Source organism: Miscanthus floridulus, chromosome 8, assembly GCF_019320115.1.
Source record: "Miscanthus floridulus cultivar M001 chromosome 8, ASM1932011v1, whole genome shotgun sequence".
NCBI classification, from domain to species: domain Eukaryota; kingdom Viridiplantae; phylum Streptophyta; class Magnoliopsida; order Poales; family Poaceae; genus Miscanthus; species Miscanthus floridulus.
The window spans coordinates 68,590,688-68,608,067 of record NC_089587.1 but is presented as its reverse complement, the minus strand read 5'-3'; the positions used below and the strand labels follow the sequence as shown (position 1 = coordinate 68,608,067).

At 46.5% G+C, this 17,380-nt stretch overlaps 1 protein-coding gene across 1 annotated transcript; it reads right to left on the bottom strand.

Annotated features, from left to right (window-relative positions):
- Positions 1–3,617: 3,617 nt before the first annotated feature.
- On the bottom strand, positions 3,618–16,797 carry LOC136469310 (uncharacterized). The gene is made up of 5 exons (XM_066467547.1): positions 16,304–16,797; positions 15,507–15,610; positions 5,184–5,309; positions 4,233–4,962; positions 3,618–4,155 (listed from the first exon to the last, which is right to left on the bottom strand). The coding sequence occupies exons 1-5, from the start codon at positions 16,795–16,797 to the stop codon at positions 3,618–3,620; spliced, it is 1,992 nt and encodes a 663-aa protein (XP_066323644.1).
- Positions 16,798–17,380: the final 583 nt, after the last annotated feature.

Here is a 17,380-nt window from a genome sequence, read left to right as displayed (position 1 = left end):
AAATAGGATACTTACCTTGTAACCCTACCTCCTCTAAAGTATATAAGGAGAGGTAGGGGTCCCCTAGCGGATAGGCTGCATCAAGCTACTTGGTTGTCCAGATTAATACAATACACCAAAGACACAGGACGTAGGGTATTACGTCGATCAGACGGCCCGAACCTGTCTAAATCGCTGTCTCTGCGCTTTGTGTCACCATCCGGTTCATGATTACGCGCATCCCCACCGACAAATCTACCATCGCGGGATGCCCCTCGGTGGACTGCCGAACATATTCTGTCGATAGTCGAGTCATTAAAAAAAGGCACTCTGGCCAACAGGAGGGCCCCTTCGTTAGACTGTCTCCAATAAGGAGACCCAAACCCACAATGGGTAGTGAGAGACCCAAAATCAGCCTCCAACAGAGTATCTATACGGGAGACCTATTTTGGATTGCCTGAGAGACACCACCCAAATATGGATATCCTCTCTCCTAGAAACCCATTTGCAGAAAAGATTCTCTTTTGGGTCTTGTTGTTGGAGAAGATGCCGAATATATATTGAACCTTTTGCCTGTAGCGCTACCCAAAGTACGAATAGGTCTTGTATTTTAGGTGTTGTTGTTGGAGATAGCCTTACACGCATCCAGACTGAGGCCAAAAGCTGCTACGCCCACCATGGTCCACGCTAATAAGCCGTGGTAGGCTGTCCCTGGCTGCTGCACAAGCCAACGCCAGCAAGTCACCGATCCTTTTGGTTGTTGCCGCATCGTACACGCTCACGTCCATAAGTCGACGACATCTTCTTCAAGTTCAACCGCGACCATGCCATCTATTACGGCTGTCACGTTTACTGGTGGGCATCCAATCTAGATGCTGTCAACAAGTTCATATGAGCATGAGCAACTGCTCGTAAGATGCATATACTCCAAGCTAGTTATTGGCTCTATTATTTCTACGATGGTGAAGAGGTCATATTGGCCGGATCACATTACTTTCTGAACTCGACGAAAAGGTTGTATTGACCGGATCACATTACTTTCCGAACTCGGCGAAGAGGCCGTATTGGCTGGATCACATTACTTTCCAAACTCAGGATGCTGGTAATTACAGCGAGGGGTTGCCCTCACCGAGCTCGATGATTTGATGCGATGCGCGAGACGGGAAACCCCCATTCGTTGCGATGACGGAAAAGTCAAGACACACGAGACGAGAATGCCTTGTTTCGTTATAAACTATCGACACCAGGAGGCTGTCAATTTGATCTCATGAGAAAGCATTGTCCAAGCAATACTTATACCGCTAATTTATTACTCTGGCCAAGTGCTGACAAGGCGAGGTCTCTACTCCACCAACACGTCCCAATTAATGGGATTGAACACATCGTTGTTAGGCACCGATGAGGCAAAGGCAGCTCACACACTACCGTGTTAATGAAGGCCGACGTACATGACTGGGCACCGACGAGGCGAAAGTCATCCCCTTCATCAACAATATATTATGTTTACTCTGACGTGGAGATGTCATGACCGAGTTTCGGCGACATAAAGGCACACACTTCTATTACGCCATATATCGCATATGGCTGATGATGATCAATTAAAATATTCGATGACCATGAAAGTGCAGCTTAATCAGAGTTTTTTCTAAGCTCGTCTTGCGGATGTAATTAACCTGCCGCGTCTAACAGGCCCGGGGAATCGGCGAACCACACAATTTTCTACAAGTCAGACCTCTCCTTAAGCATGACACTGAACACGGAAGAAGACATTTTTTCCGTTGATCATGTATTTTGTATATTCAAGAAAGAATTAATGAAATATGTGGTTCTCGAATGTGTACATGTGTCTCATTTGCATTACATTATTTTATTCATGTCTTCGTTCGGTTTTCGACAAAATAGACGTTAATATTCTTTTCTATAAATTTGGTCAAAGTTATTATAGTTTGACTTAAGACAAAACTGGATTTCTTATATTTTATGACAGAGGGAGTATATAGCGTAGCAAGTCAAGTTCATTCCGAGAAAGAGTTGAAATTTCTACCTTTTATAATCTAATGCATCTACCATAAATTGAATAGCTTCCTTTTTTCCTTTAATATTCTTTCCCCATCCTCTCAAATTTTTTTGTTTTAATATTATTTGCCCACCCTCTCAAATATTGTTGGGTGCGTTGTATTTTATGCTGTCCTTTTTTTGCATAGAACTAGCACCCATATTAACTTCTGCTACTTGTTTGTAGAGAACCTTTCTAAGAACCATTTCAATTCAATTTGGAAAGGCCGTTGGTTACCTCTAATAGGAGTTCTCTGATTCTCTCCCTATATGACCTACATAAATTCCTGTAATCAGCTTGTACTTACAAAATACCCTGTTTGTTTCGCTGAAATTTGACTGATGCTGCTGTTTATGCTGATTTGTTATGAGAGAAAAACATTGTTTCTTCGCTGAAAGTATTGTTGAAGTAGTGCTGAAGAACAGAGTGTAATGGTTTTCGGATATCAACATGTAACTTGGAACAACGCCTTCAGAAGTTCAACATCTATATCTATACCTAATGATAAAGAGGCAAAATTTTAGTCCATTTTTTGTTTATCTATTTTTTAGTCCGTCTTCCTCTAACTACCGCACAGAGTGTTTCTTCCGTCCGGACTTACCTATATATATCCCGTACTCAAACGAGTTAGAATAGCTTTTATCTTGGATGATACGGAGTCCGATTTTAAAACGTATTGGATCGTATATGTGAACAGAACTCATAAGTCGTTTAGAACAACATGCGTGATACGGAGTCCGATTCCCATAATGTACCCTCATGTTGGTCCGTCGTTTTGAATTCCATGCGATTTAGCTGACGCAAAGTAATACTCCCTCTGTTCCTCAGTCTCCGTCGCCTGAGCGTTTTTCGTTTTTCTACTAGTCTCCGTCGTATTAGCTTCTTTCCTAGTTTTCTCGGTAGCGCATGCTTCTTTCCCGGTCTCTGTCGCCTTGTTTCATCTGCGCAGTCTTTACTACGCCGCCAGCTCTGTTAGCTTTTATACGTATCCGACATTTCCTCCGTTTGCCCATGTACTGCCTCTTCCGTGACCACGACACCGAGCCATCGAGTGCCCAAGCCATCGTCGATCCTCATCGCCATCGTGGTGTGAACTGGGCGCCGGATTCATGCGTCGAAGAAGAAGAGGATCAGCAGGAGATTGCCCCTGCCGAAGAAGATGATGCTGACGTCTTTCATGCTCTAATGCAACTTGCATCAACTGAGGTAACCAAGTTTCAATCTGACAAGGAAAGAGAAGATTGCACTAGCTTGCTGCTCCCTGTCTACCTTCCTCTTTTGTATGGACAACATGAACAGCATGTGCACGATGCCTCTGTTACTTTGTTTTGGATTGGACGTGGCCTTGTTCATGGGTATGCTTTGGTTTAGTTTTATCGATGATTTTTGTTTTGATGTTGGATGTCATCTGAACAGTGTAAACAAGTTTATCACGAGTTGTGGATGAAATCTGGAATTTTTAGTTTTGCTTGCAGTTTGAATTCAGGCTAATAGATCATTGCAACTCTTTACTGAACCTCATCTGACAAATAAACACTTATAAGTACCCACGCATGCTAATTGTATCTAGACTAAAACAATTCTAAGCACCGACGAATTGCATGGCTTGATTATGAAGGTGCAAAGGGCACTTCAGAGTAATGGGAAGACGTCCTTGCAGCTCCAGGGTCTTCTTCTTCATGTGAGGGATGTTGTAGTGCTGCCCGCCGTTATGCTTCATGATCTCCATCATGCAACCCTGCTGGGTTAGGAAAATTCGGTTCGATCTATCCACCGGATAGTTCTGATATGCCTCATCAACCGTCTTGACAATACCGTTAATGTTGTTTGGTGTACCTTTCTCAAACAAAGCTTGGATTGCTGCAAAAAATCCAAAATCCAAGACATTCAGATCAGGTGAGTTAGGAGGTTGGCATGTTAGCCTAATGTCCCAACCATCAGCTTGGGCGGCCTGCACAAACGTTGGATCATCTACGGCAATGTGAGTCCTTGCATTGTCTTGTTGTATGAAGATTGGCATCCCTCTTTCTCCAGCTGGCCACTTTGCCTTCAATGCTAGTAGAACTTTGTTCACCATAAAGTCTCGGCTCACATCCTTTGTTACCGACGTCATGGGTTTGTTATAGGGTCACCTACAAATGCAAAGAAACTTATGTTAGGCACCAAGACAAAGTTATGTAAAGCATATGAAAAATTGAAGAATGTCTTACCTCTCTCCCAATTTGGACTCTTTCTTTTTGCTGGTTCTACCTTGACAAAAGGGAAAATCCCTATTTTATCATCAAATGTGCAATTTCCATTTGCATCATATCTAGGCCTTGTAACCACAGCTAGAAACATTACCTTTTCTATGAAATTCTTACTTTTAACAAAACGTTGTGGTCTTTCCTCATCATTGGCCAGATAATATTTTTGGTTCTTACGTGTCCTATAGAACCATTTTTCGTCAATGTACACAACATTGTACAATGGTTTGAAAGATAAACCATTCATCATGGACAAACAATATTTTACCCGAGCTTTTTTGTTCTCATCGGTCAAACTAAACTTAAGGTCATTAGTGTGCCGACGAAAGTAGCCTTCTTTGAAACGCTTATAAAGAGTGCTTTTCTTCACTCCTAAAGCATTAGCGAGGTCTTGAAAGGTAGAGCGCTGTTTTAGAGGAATGTTTTTTATGGCCTCCAAATCAATTTCTACTCGTTTCCTACCACAGTTCTTGGAATACTTGTTCACAATTCCTTGTATTCCACCATCTTGACCATTTTTCCAAATGGACTGTACAACTCTTAAAGGGACATCAAATTTTTCAGAAACTGATTTCGAAACTCCACGACGAAGAATAGGTGGATCAGTTTTTGACAACAAGTCAAGGTAAATGGTGATCTTTAGATCATCAGGATAGAACTTCCTTTTCTTGGCGTTAGAACCTGCAAACATAATGCTTAAAAAATTGAATCACACATAACTGAAACCTGAAGCTAACCAGGCTACATTGAATCACAGATAACTGAAAATGGTTTGTACACTGTAGCTGTCCGACAACACACTAACCTAAAACTAGATTCTACGGGACTGTTCTATGAAGCAACATCTAAACTGAAATGAACTGGACACTCATACACTGAAAGGAAAAGAATCATAAACTAACCATCCGATGCTGCTGCATCTCCTTTCACCAAAGGAACCTGAACACCATCTGTTGCTGCATCTGAAGAAACATGAACTCCATAGGCTGCACCATCACCTTGCACTCCATCTGCTCCATCTTCGTCATCTATGGCATGAAACAAAAAAGGAAGAATGAAACCATAACTAGAAGGAGGACATGGTAAAATAGAAAAATGAGCGAAGGAGCACCTTCTATTCCATTGTCCCACACCATGTCATAATTGAGTTCATGAGCAGGGCCATCAAACTCCGCAACGTCATCCCAATCTATGGGATAGATTTGGCCTGAGTCGGGTGGCTGTAGGTTCAAATCGATCCCTAATCCAGGCATTGCTTTGGTACTGCAGCATGAATGAGGCAGAGAAACAGAGAAGCGAGGGGGAGAGTTCGCTGCAATTACCTGGGCATAGCGATCCTCCATGGTGATTTATATAGGCCATGGAAAAATCGAACTAGAGTGGCGGGCAATGAAAATTTGATGCTTTGGCGGCTAAATTTTGTTCTAATGGAAGATCAAACGAAAAAGCACGACCGTGCAGGGGTACATACGTGAGCGCGTGAAATTACGTGAGCACTGCCGCGCAGGGTTACGTACATGAGCGCGCGGAGTACGTGAGCGGGTTAACGGCGTTTTCAGCGGCATCAGCGCGTGATTAATTGGGCAAACGAACGGACGCTAGGACATTAAGAAGACTGCGACGATTAAAAGCAAATCGGCGCTCCTTTGCTGCTACTTGGTCACTGTGCCGATGGCTAATACGCTAGAGACTTAGGAACGGAGGGAGTAATATACAAGGATGGAAAGTCAGAGTTATTTACTTATCTTGGATGCCGTGGTGCATGACTGTACATTTATACGAGGAAGCTCGGACATACATACGAAGTAAGTACGCAAGAATTCATTAAGGAGCCGCCGTGTTCTATTAGGACTCATTAATTAGTCTCTTGTAATTCCAGATAGAGTCACGTACCTGTGGTAGAATCGTCTGAAATAACACATTTATGGAGGTGCTCGTCTTCCACCAGACACTAAGCACCCCGAAAGCAAGCTACAGCTGGCGGTATCCGTCGGGCACACCCGAAGGGAGAACCCGAAAGATCCATATTTTTTCAAGGATCCAATAATGAAAACGAGTTACAATACTGACTCATTTCATACATCATAGTTTCTTAAAAAGTACATTATTATATTACCAAATATCAGAGTACTGAATAATAAACAGCGGAATTTAAAAATAACATCTAACGATAAGGGACAAGGATCCATCTGAGCCCACCAGAAGAATCCCCCACATAAAGGTACTTCTCATACATCAACTGCAACATGGGTAAATAAACCCTGAGTACACAATGTACTCGCAAGACTTATCCGACTAGTGAGAATAATTTTTCGACTCCAAGGAATATGATAAGCTTTATGGTTTGCTGGTTTCTTTTGGGCAGAAAGCAATACTAATAGTGAGTCCTTACTTATGTTATTATTATTAGCCGCATTAAGTTATTATCTATCCAGTCTATATAAGCACTTGTTCTACTTTCAAGCAAGAGTTGAGCAATCAGTTCATTTTCATCACCTTCCATCTTTCAGTTCTTACTACGATGCTAGAGTTAAGACAAGTCATACCGACTCAGCGGTGATTCGCGAACCAATGTGCCCAGCTGGGTGCCCCAAAAACACACGCTTCGCTTGTACCCCAGGCATAAGCAGGACTAACCCATCATCCTCCTATCCTGGGTGTCCAGGTCCCCGTCCAAACTTGGACTCCAAGCCCCCACTCCTGAGTCCCGGACTCAGTGCGGTGCAAAAACCTCCACCATCCCCGCCTCCAATCAGTCAGTCCGGAAAGAGCCAGATCCACGACAAGAGAGCAATAAGTCTTCCCTGCGCCCATACCCAAGCATGTGCTCGGGACAATAGATCTGTGACATGTCTAGCGTCCATTGCAACGACTAGTCCTTAATTGACACAGACAGAGAAAAAAGTGTAACTGCGCTATGCCCTGTTGGCCACAGGACACAACTGAAAGGTCCTAATGGCTAGAGGGGAGGGGGGTGAATAGCCTAATAAAAATTTCTACAACAACACTTAACAAAATAGTTAGACAATTATGAGACGAAGCAAGTGTTGCGCTAGCCTACTCAAAATGCAAGCCACCTACCACAATTCTAGTTTAGATAGTGTCGATTCACCCCAGAGGTATGACACTACCCTATGTTAGTGTGCTCTCAAAGGCTAATTAAAGAGCCACACCAACCAACCAAGCAAGCTCTCACAATTAGTTACACTAAAGAGCTTGTCAACTAGTTTGTGATAATGTAAAGAGAGTGATCAAGATAGTTATACCGCCGTGTAGAGGAGTGAACCAATCAATCACAAGGATGGATAACAATGAAGACCAATCACCTCGGAATCAATGATGAACACAATGATTTTTATCGAGGTTCACTTGCTTGCCGGCAAGCTAGTCCTCGTTGTGGTGATTCACTCACTTAGAGGTTCACGCGCTAATTGGCTTCACACGCCAAACCCTTAATAGGGTGCCGCACAACCAACACAAGATGATGATCACACAAGCCACGAGCAATTCACTAGAGTACCTTTTGGTGCTCCGCCGGGGAAAGGTCAAGAACCCCTCACAATCACCACGATCGGAGCCGGAGACAATCACCACCCTCCGCCCAACGATCCTCGCTGCTCCAAGCCATCTAGGTGGCGGCAACCACCAAGAGTAACAAGCGAAATCCACAGCGAAACACGAACACCAAGTGCCTCTAGATGCAATCACTCAAGCAATGCACTTGGATCACTCCCAATCTCACTATGATGATGAATCAATGATGGATATGAGTGGGAGGACTTTAGCTAGGCTCACAAGGTTGCTATGTAAATGAAAATGGCCAAAGATATGAGCCATAGCCAGCCATGGGGCTTAAATAGAAGCCCCCATGAAATAGAGCCGTTGTACCCCTTCACTAGGCACACTGCGCTCTGACCGGACGCTCCGGTCAAACTGACCGGACCTTGGACTTAGTGTCCGGTCCACAGATGGACGCCACGTGTCATCAGCTTCAAATGATGTTCGTCAAATTTCAACGGCTATGAAGCTGATCGTACGCTCTGGAAGAATTGACCGGACGCTGGAGCCTCAGCGTCTGATCGAGTACAGTAAGGGTCAAAAACTGGTTTTCCTCGACCGGACGCGTCCGGTCCACCTCGACCGGACACAACCTAGCATCCGATGGTAAACCCTAGCCATTGTACCGCCAGTCAGCGCGACTGGACGCAGGCAGTCAGCGTCCGTTGCTTTTGGATCCAACATCCGGTCACTTGATCGACGCTGGCATCTCCTCTGTTTTCACTTCTAACTTCTTCACCCTTGCTCCAATGTGCCAACCACCAAGTGTATCACCTTGTGCACATGTGTTAGCATATTTTCACAAATATTATCAAGGGTGTTAGCATTCCACTAGATCCTAAATGCATATGCAATGAGTTAGAGCATCTATGTGGCAGAACCACCCGGAATAGCATTCTTACGGAGGCGCTCGTCTTCCACCAAACACTAAGCACCCCGAAAGCCACTACCACAAGCGGTATCCGTCGGGCACACCCAGAGGGAGAGCCCGAAAGATCCACATTTTTCCCCAAGGATCCAATAATGAAAACGAGTTACAACACAAGTCCATCTCATACATTAGAGTTTCTGAAAAGTACATTATTACAATACCAAATACAGAGTGCGGAATGATAAACAGCGGAATATTAAAAGATAACATCTAGCGATAAGATAACGAGGATTCCGTCTGAGCCCACCAGATGGATCCTCCACACAAGGAACTCCTCAAGCATCACCTGCAACAGGGGTAAATAAACCCTGAGTACACAATGTACTCGCAAGACTTATCCGATCAGTGGGAATACTTTCCCGACTCCAAGGAATATGCTAGGCTTTATGGTTGCTGGTTCTCTTTTAGCAAAAAGCAATACTAATAGTGAGTCCTTATTGATACATTATTATCATCAGCCGGATTAAGTTTTCATCTAGTCAATCTATATAAGCACCTGTTCTACTTTCAAGCAAGGGTTGAGCAATCGATATTGTTCCTTCTCCTTTTTCACTTCCAGTTCTTACTACGGTGCTAAACCGCAGACAAGCCGTACCGGATAACCCGGCGATTCGTGAATCAATGTACCCAGCTGGGTGCCCCGAAGACACATGCCCCGCTTGTACCCCAGGCACAAGCAGGACTAACCCACCACTCTCCTGTCCCGGGTGTCCAGGTCCCCGTCCAAACTTGGACTCCAAGCCCCCGCCTCTGAATCCCGGACTCAGTGCGGCGCAAGGACCTCCACCACCTCCTCTTCCCATCAGTCGGTCCGGAAAGAGCCGGATCCACGACAAGAGAGCGGCAAGTCTTCCCTGCGCCCATACCCAAGTATGTGCTCGGGACAATAATCTGTGACTTGCCTAGAGTCATATGCAACGACCGGTCCTTAATCGACATAGACAGGGAAAAAGTGTAACCGGGCTATGCCCTGTTGGCCGCAGGACACAACCCCTCACACTCACCAGTACCAAATCCACATCCCTGTCCGGTCACCATTTTTCCTTTCCATTATTTCATCATGATATCATAGTGTAATCACCTATTTGCGAGTAACGGCAGGTTACTCACGCTACCGACATCCTGAGCATAGCAGCTACTCGACCTGCACTAGTAGGACTCATGGTGGATATATCTATGCATGTAGTCTCCATAAAATGCCTGTAACGTAAATGCATATCATATAAATATATTCAGTGATCATTTAAAAATAGGGGTTATGCATCGGGGCTTGCCTTGAGCAGGTGCCGGGTCAGCAAAGTCAGCACCAACAGGCTCCTGGGCTTCCTCCTGTGCGAAGATCTCCTCCTCGTACTCCTCGATCACCTCGTCGTACTCTGGCTCGACGACGGGCACGAAGTCTACCAGCTCGTGATCTACATGCATGAAATGATGATGCAATGCTTAGGAATATAACAACAGCAGCTCTTAAAATAAAAGTACATTGATTTAGCTACTAAGCTATGGATATCGACCACGGTACTAGGCTACCTATTGTCACCGATAACCATTTCGAAGTATCATTATTGTTATAGCAACTACAGCTATTCTTACCCCTAATGCTAGTTTACGCTATATACGATAAAGGAAAGGCAATAGCTACTCTATCTAACAACTCGTTCTAAGGCTATAAAATTTACAGCAAGTACACGATATCCTAGTGAACCTACTGTAAAATTTTCAAAGATAAAACTATTACCGATTTGGCACAATAATTCCTACAATTATTAATCTATATAATGCTAAGCTTGCTAATTAAAATTTATGAACCTATCATCATAATAGCTAACTGCAATCTAACTGTACTAATAAGTAGATTGTATTTTTGCGAATCTAACGAACCTGGTTTCACTATTTTTGGACAACCATGTAATTTACTATTAATTATCGAAGTTTAGCTTGAAACTAAATTGAATAAGCAGTAACAAATTCGCTGGAAATAACAAAACGAAACCTCACTCGCGGCCCACATGGTCCGACACAGCCCAGCAGGCGGGCGCGGCCCAGCTCGGCGGGCATGGACGTGGCGCAGGCCCAGCGCGGCAGCGGGCCGAGCAGCGGGCGCGAGCGCAGGCCCAGCAACGCGCAGGCGCGCGCGCGACGCGGTAGGCGCGAGCGAGCGGGCACGCGGGCGCGGCAGGCCGGCCCACGGCGGGGGCGCGGTGCGCGGTAGCGCGGGCGTGGCCCAGCGGCCAACGCGGCCCAACGACGCGCGGCGCGCGCGTGCGGCAGCGGCTAGCAGCGGCAGCGGGCCAGTAGGCCAGACGCAGGCAGGCCGCGGGTGCGAGCAGCGCGGCCCAGCCAGCGGCAGTGGCCCCTAGAGGCGTATTTCAACGTATTACGGCTTTATTTTCCTACATGAAAAGCGGCCACAAACACGTGTGACGTAGGGGTGACGTCATGATGATGTCAGCAAGCTAAGATGAACAGTAACGCACCGCCGGTTGCTGTAAGCTTGCTCTGCTCAGGCGATCTTCCGCCGGCCACGAAGAAGATGCAAAACGGCGGTGGAGCTTTGAATGAAGTGGGCAGTGCGATACACAGCTGAAGGAGAAGCTAGCAGTGCGGTGAATTGAACTGGTATGCTCTGGTTCAGTGGATGGACGACGGCGCAGTTCACCTCGTTCTTATGGAGCAGGCGGAGCTGTGCTTCCAAAATTGAAGCACAGTGAGGTGCTACAATGGGCAAGGTGGTGTCAATCAAGCTGCTGGCTGTCTCGCAGAGCCAAGGATGCGACGAATTTCATTAACGCTCTACGGTCACGTCGAATTGAAAGCAAGAGGTACCGTTGGCCATGGCTTCATCGAAGACATGGGCTCTGGTGTGGCATGGCCTGGCACAGCCGTGGTCGTCAACGCAACGTACCCGTGCACAAAACGACGGAGACAGCGAGGCGATCGTTCTGCGTGCGTGCAGCCAGAGCGAGTAAATGAGAGCAGTACCGGCGCGGCGACGGCGGCGTATAGCGCGACCAAGGCACCACGCGACGCGACGGCGAGGCAGAGCTGACATGACCCGTGCGCGGTGTGCTTGCGTGCGGTGGCAGGCAACCAAGGCACAGTGGTGACCATGGTCAGTGATGGCTTGTCCGAAGCAGATGACGTGCACGGGTTTTCTACAAATTACCAAAAGTGGCTTCGTCGACCCATTTATAACTTACGCGAAATGACTTAAACTTCGAACGGTTTCGCGTCGAATTCCAATTCCGACTTACTTGTTCCATTGTCGCCTACTGAGTACGTACTACAAATTTTAATAAAGTTCACATATGCACATATACATGATGCTCCTGCGATGTTTTAGCAAAACATTACAATGTAACACCGGGGTGTTACAAATCTTCCCCCCTAAAAGAAAATCTCGACCCGAGATTTATGTGCCTAGTGTGAGAAAGAGACAGGGAAATATATTTGGCGCAACACTAACTATCCGACCCAGAGAGGAGATGGGGGTAATGCTTTGTTAAGTAGCTCTCTTGCTCCCAGGTGGCTTCGTCCTCTGAATGGTTTTGCCATTGCACCTTGTAAAACTTTATCACCCTGTTCCTGGTCACTCTCTCCTTCTCATCCAAGATTTTTATAGGATGCTCCACATAAGACAGATCAGGTTGGAGTGGAAGTCCTTCTATTTCCACAGATTCTTCAGGAACTCGTAGGCATTTCTTCAGTTGCGAGACATGAAATACATTGTGAACTGCCGAGAGAATTTCCGGGAGTTGGAGACGATAAGCAACGGGACCACACTGCTGCAACACCTTGTATGGACCCACATACCGAGGGGCTAACTTGCCATGGACACCAAACCGATGTACCCCTCTCATAGGAGATACCTTGAGATACACAAAATCTCCAGCTGCAAATTCCAAAGGTCTTCTTCGCTTGTCTGCGTAAGCCTTCTGTCGACTCTGAGCTGCCTTCAAGTGTTCACAAATTATATTTACTTTCTCTTGGGCCTCCTTTATGAAATCAGGCCTGAAGTACCCACGGTCTCCTACTTCAACCCAGTTTAGTGGCGTCCTACATTTCTGTCCATATAAAGCTTCAAATGGCGCCATGCGGATACTCTCCTGATAACTGTTATTATAAGAAAATTCTGCCAGCTTTAAACAATGATCCCACTTCTCAGGAAAAGAGATGGTACAAGCCCGCAGCATATCCTCGAGCACCTGGTTCACCCTTTCAGTTTGACCATCAGTCTGTGGGTGGTATGCCGAGCTTCTGAGAAGACGAGTACCTAAACAATCCTAGAGTTTCTCCCAGAAACGAGAGACAAAAACTGACCCTCTATCAGAGATGATGGTGAGAGGAACTACATGTAGGGTCACAATCCGATCAAAGTATAACTCCGCATACTTCTTTGCATTGTATCTAGTGTCCACCAGAAGGAAGTGGGTAGACTTGGTGAGACGGTCCACAATGACCCAAATAGAATCAAAGCCAGAGGAGGTGCGGGGTAAACCCACAATGAAATCCAGGGAAATATCCTCCCATTTCCAAACAGGAATGGGCAAGGGCTGCAGATATCCAGGAGTACGCATATGATCTGCCTTGATTCTACCACAAGTGTCACACTCTGCAACAAACTGGGTGATATCTTGGTTCATGTAAGACCACCAGTATAGTTGACGTAGATCATGGTACATCTTGTTGCTACCAGGGTGGATAGATAGCTTGGAATGATGGGCTTCTTTTAGAATCTTCCTTTTCAGCTCCTCATTAGACGGAACCACTAGTCTATTCTTGTATCTCATGACTCCCATCTCATCAATGCTAAAATGAGGTCCACGTCCTTCAGCTAGCAACTTCTTGATGTGAGGAATCTCTTCGGGGTCTTCCTTCTGCTCCTGAATAATTTGCTCCAGCAATTCTGATGTCAATACAATATGAGCTAGCACCTCTATGTGGTGAAGTGACAAGGGTATTTCCTCAACCTGATGCGACTTACGACTTAAGGCATCAGCTACCACATTGGCTTTTCCTGGATGGTAGTGGACTTCTAAATTATAGTCCTTAATCAACTCTAACCACCTCCTCTGTCTCATGTTCAACTCAGACTGAGTGAAAATATACTTAAGGCTCTTGTGGTTAGTGAAGATGTGCACTTTGTTGCCCAACAAATAATGCCTCCAAATCTTCAGAGAGTGAACTACAACAGCTAGCTCTAAATCATGGGTAGGGTAGTTCACCTCGTGCTTCTTCAGTTGGCGCGAAGCATAAGCTATCACACGCCCCTCTTGCATAAGCACACACCCCAAACCCGTCTTCGAGGCATCACAGTAAACATCAAAGGGCCTCTCAATATCAGGTTGAGCCAATACAGGAGCAGTGGTCAGAAAAGTCTTCAGGGACTGAAAAGCTTCTTCACAAGCTGGACTCCAAACAAACTTAGCTTCTTTCTGGAGCAGCTTAGTCATGGGCTAGGCTATCTTGGAGAAATCAGGGATGAAACGTCGATAGTATCCAGCTAGCCCAAGGAACTGACGGATCTGGTGTACAGACCTAGGAGACTTCCAATCTAATACATCTTGCACCTTGCTGGGATCTACAAAAACGCCTTCAGGTGTCAACACATGTCCCAAAAACTGCACTCGATCTAACCAAAACTCGCACTTGCTGAACTTAGCATATAGCTGGTGCTCCCTTAGCTGAGTCAGTATTATCCGGAGGTGATGGGCATGCTCTTCCTCATTCTTGGAATAGATTAAGATGTCATCAATGAAAACTACCACAAACTTATCCAGCTCCGGCATGAAAACTGAGTTCATCAGGTACATGAAGAAAGCCGGGGCATTGGTGAGACCGAAAGACATCACTAGGTACTCATACAACCCATACCTAGTAGAGAAAGCTGTCCTTGGTATATCCTGTGGCCTGATCTTGATCTGATGGTAGCCCAATCGAAGATCTATCTTCGAGAACACCATGGCACCAGCTAACTGATCAAACAAAGTATCTATGCGGGGCAAGGGATACTTGTTCTTAACTGTTACCGCATTGAGAGGGCGGTAATCCACACACATCCACAGAGTACCATCCTTCTTCTTCACGAAAATTGCAGGGCAACCCCAAGGTGAAGAACTTGGGCGGATGAAACCCTTGTCCATCAACTCCCCCAGTTGTTTCTTCATTTCTACCAGTTCTCTCGGAGCCATGCGGTACGGACGCCTAGAGATAGGAGCAGTACCAGGCTCAAGCTCAATGGAGAATTCTACCTCACGGTCCGGTGGCAATCCAGGAAGATCTTCAAGGAACACATCTGGGAACTCACATACTACTGGAATGGAGGTAAGATCAGGAACGGCTTCAGCATGGGCAGCAACAGGTAAGACCGGTTCTGAGGGTATGATGAGAGACATCCTATCCTCAGAAGACGAAAGCCGTAACTCTACACTTCTTCTCTTCATATCCAATACTACCCCATACGCCCGCAACCAGTTCATTCCAAGAATAACATCAATGCCTTGCCCAGGCATTATCATGAACTGTAGACGGTAAGTGTGGGTGGCTAATACCAAACTTACTGTATCCGTGCGGGTATTGATGAACATCTGAGAACCCGCAGTATGGATCTTATAGGCATACGGTATAGCCACAAGTGATAGGTTGTGCCGCTCTACAAACCCCATGCTCATAAAGGAATGTGATGCACCAGAATCAAACAACACCAAAGCTAGATGGGATTCGATGGTAAACATACCAGCCATAACTGTTTCCTGATGCACAACCTGCTGAGCATCTGTGAAGTGCACTTGACCAGATCTGCTGGGCACCTTCCTCTTGATGAAAGTCCTCTTAATCAGCCTGGAATTTGTAGATGGCTGAGACGGCTGAGCTGTCTGCTGCTGAAGACACTCCCTGGCATAGTGGCCCTCCTTACCACACTTGAAACAAGCACCAGGCTTGTTCCCGAATCCCTGACGAGGTGGGACCTGCTGTCCCTGAGTCTGCTGGGGCTGCACCTGCTGCTGAGGTGCCTTGTACTGAGTAGCAGAAGTATGTGATGTCTGCTGGGGTGACCAAAACAGAGGCCCGCCGGATGGTTGATAGGGCCCCCGCCTAACAATTTGCACCTTCTGAGTATGAGGGTGGCTGGAGGATCCAGCTGCCACCCTCCTCCGCTTCCAATCCGCCTGAGATGCCCGCTGAAAACCCTCAAGAGCAATGGTGGCGTTCATCAGAGCCCCAAAGGTCTGATAGTTCCCCAGATATAGTTTCTCCTGAAGAGCAGGAGTGAGACCGCGAAAGAAGCGATCCTTCTTCTTGTCATCCGTGTCCACCTGACTACCAGCATACTGAGCCAAGTGGTTAAACTGGGTCACATACTCCATTACCGTCCTGCTCCCCTGACGCAGCTCCATGAACTCGGTCACCTTCTGGTGGATAACACCAGCAGGTATGAAGAACTCGCGGAAGGCAGTGGAGAACTCCTGCCACGTTGCCGGGTGATCCGGCAGCTCCACGGCCTGGAAAGTCTCCCACCAGGCACCTACAGACCCCAAAAGCTGCTGGGACGCAAAGTGCATCTTCTGCTCATTGGCCACTCCAAGCAGCCGAAACTTCTGCTCTAGTGTGCGAAGCCAGTGCTCCGCCTCCAAAGGATCGTCCGACGGCGTGAACGTGGGTGGGTGGGTCTTGAGGAAGTCCTGGTAAGAGGACTGTCCCTCAGGACGGCGAGCACCACCCCCATTCCCACCATTGCCTCTGGGGCCTCCATGGGCAAGACCCGCGACGGCCTGTGCCATAATCTCCATGGCACGAGCTGTCTCCTGGCGAGCAGTGGCTGACTCCTGACGAGCAGCCAACAACTCCACCATGACCTCCGCGGCAGACAACGGCGGAGGCGGTGGCGGTGGCGGGAAAGGATGAGGAACCAAAGGTGGAACCTCCCGAGATCCCTCATCGTCACGCTCAAAGGCCCGAGTACTGTCACCATGGCCCTCGTTGGCCGCTCCCGAACTAGTGCTCCCACGTCCGGACCTCAGATTCATCTGTAAGAGAGACGAACCAACCATTAGGACACCTTCCTGATAGGATCCAGAGATTAAAGAAATGGCAGCACATTTATTAAAGCATTCATTAAGTTAGTTCTACCAATTTACTACTTTCATTATACGTGAAGGGGGATTCCTAGATCAAGTAAGATGCTACTATATGATGCATGCTTCGACCTATACGTTCACTCAAGCCGGAATATAGCGGCATTCGTAACATTTTCGGCACATCGCCCACTCACTTTCCATATACTAAGCGATTTCTTACGCAACGTAAGTCAGTGTACCTGCAGAAAACTGATTAGATAAAACCAGTGCCGCTATCCTAGATACACCATATAGCTAGGGCTTATACTTATATAACTTAACTTAATCGCATCCTACTTTTCGCAAAACTTTTGTTGGTCAAACTTTTAGTTTTGTAAAAGAGTGAGGAACTCGTGACCATTATTGGCTCTGGTACCAACTGTGGCAGAACCACCCGGAATAGCGTTCTTACGGAAGCGCTCGTCTTCCACCAGACACTAAGCACCCCGAAAGCCACTACCACGAGCGGTATCCGTCGGGCACACCCAGAGGG

Bases quoted from the DNA above. Each gene is read 5' to 3' on its own strand.
- LOC136469310 (XM_066467547.1), bottom strand. From the start codon at position 16,797: ATGAATCTGAGGTCCGGACGTGGGAGCACTAGTTCGGGAGCGGCCAAC. The intron at 15,611-16,303 runs GTCTGTAGGTGC...TACAAATTCCAG, and splicing joins GCGTCCCAGCAGCTTTTGGG to GCTGATTAAGAGGACTTTCA. The intron at 4,156-4,232 runs CAATTTTTCATA...GTGACCCTATAA, and splicing joins GAGAGAGGTAAGACATTCTT to CAAACCCATGACGTCGGTAA.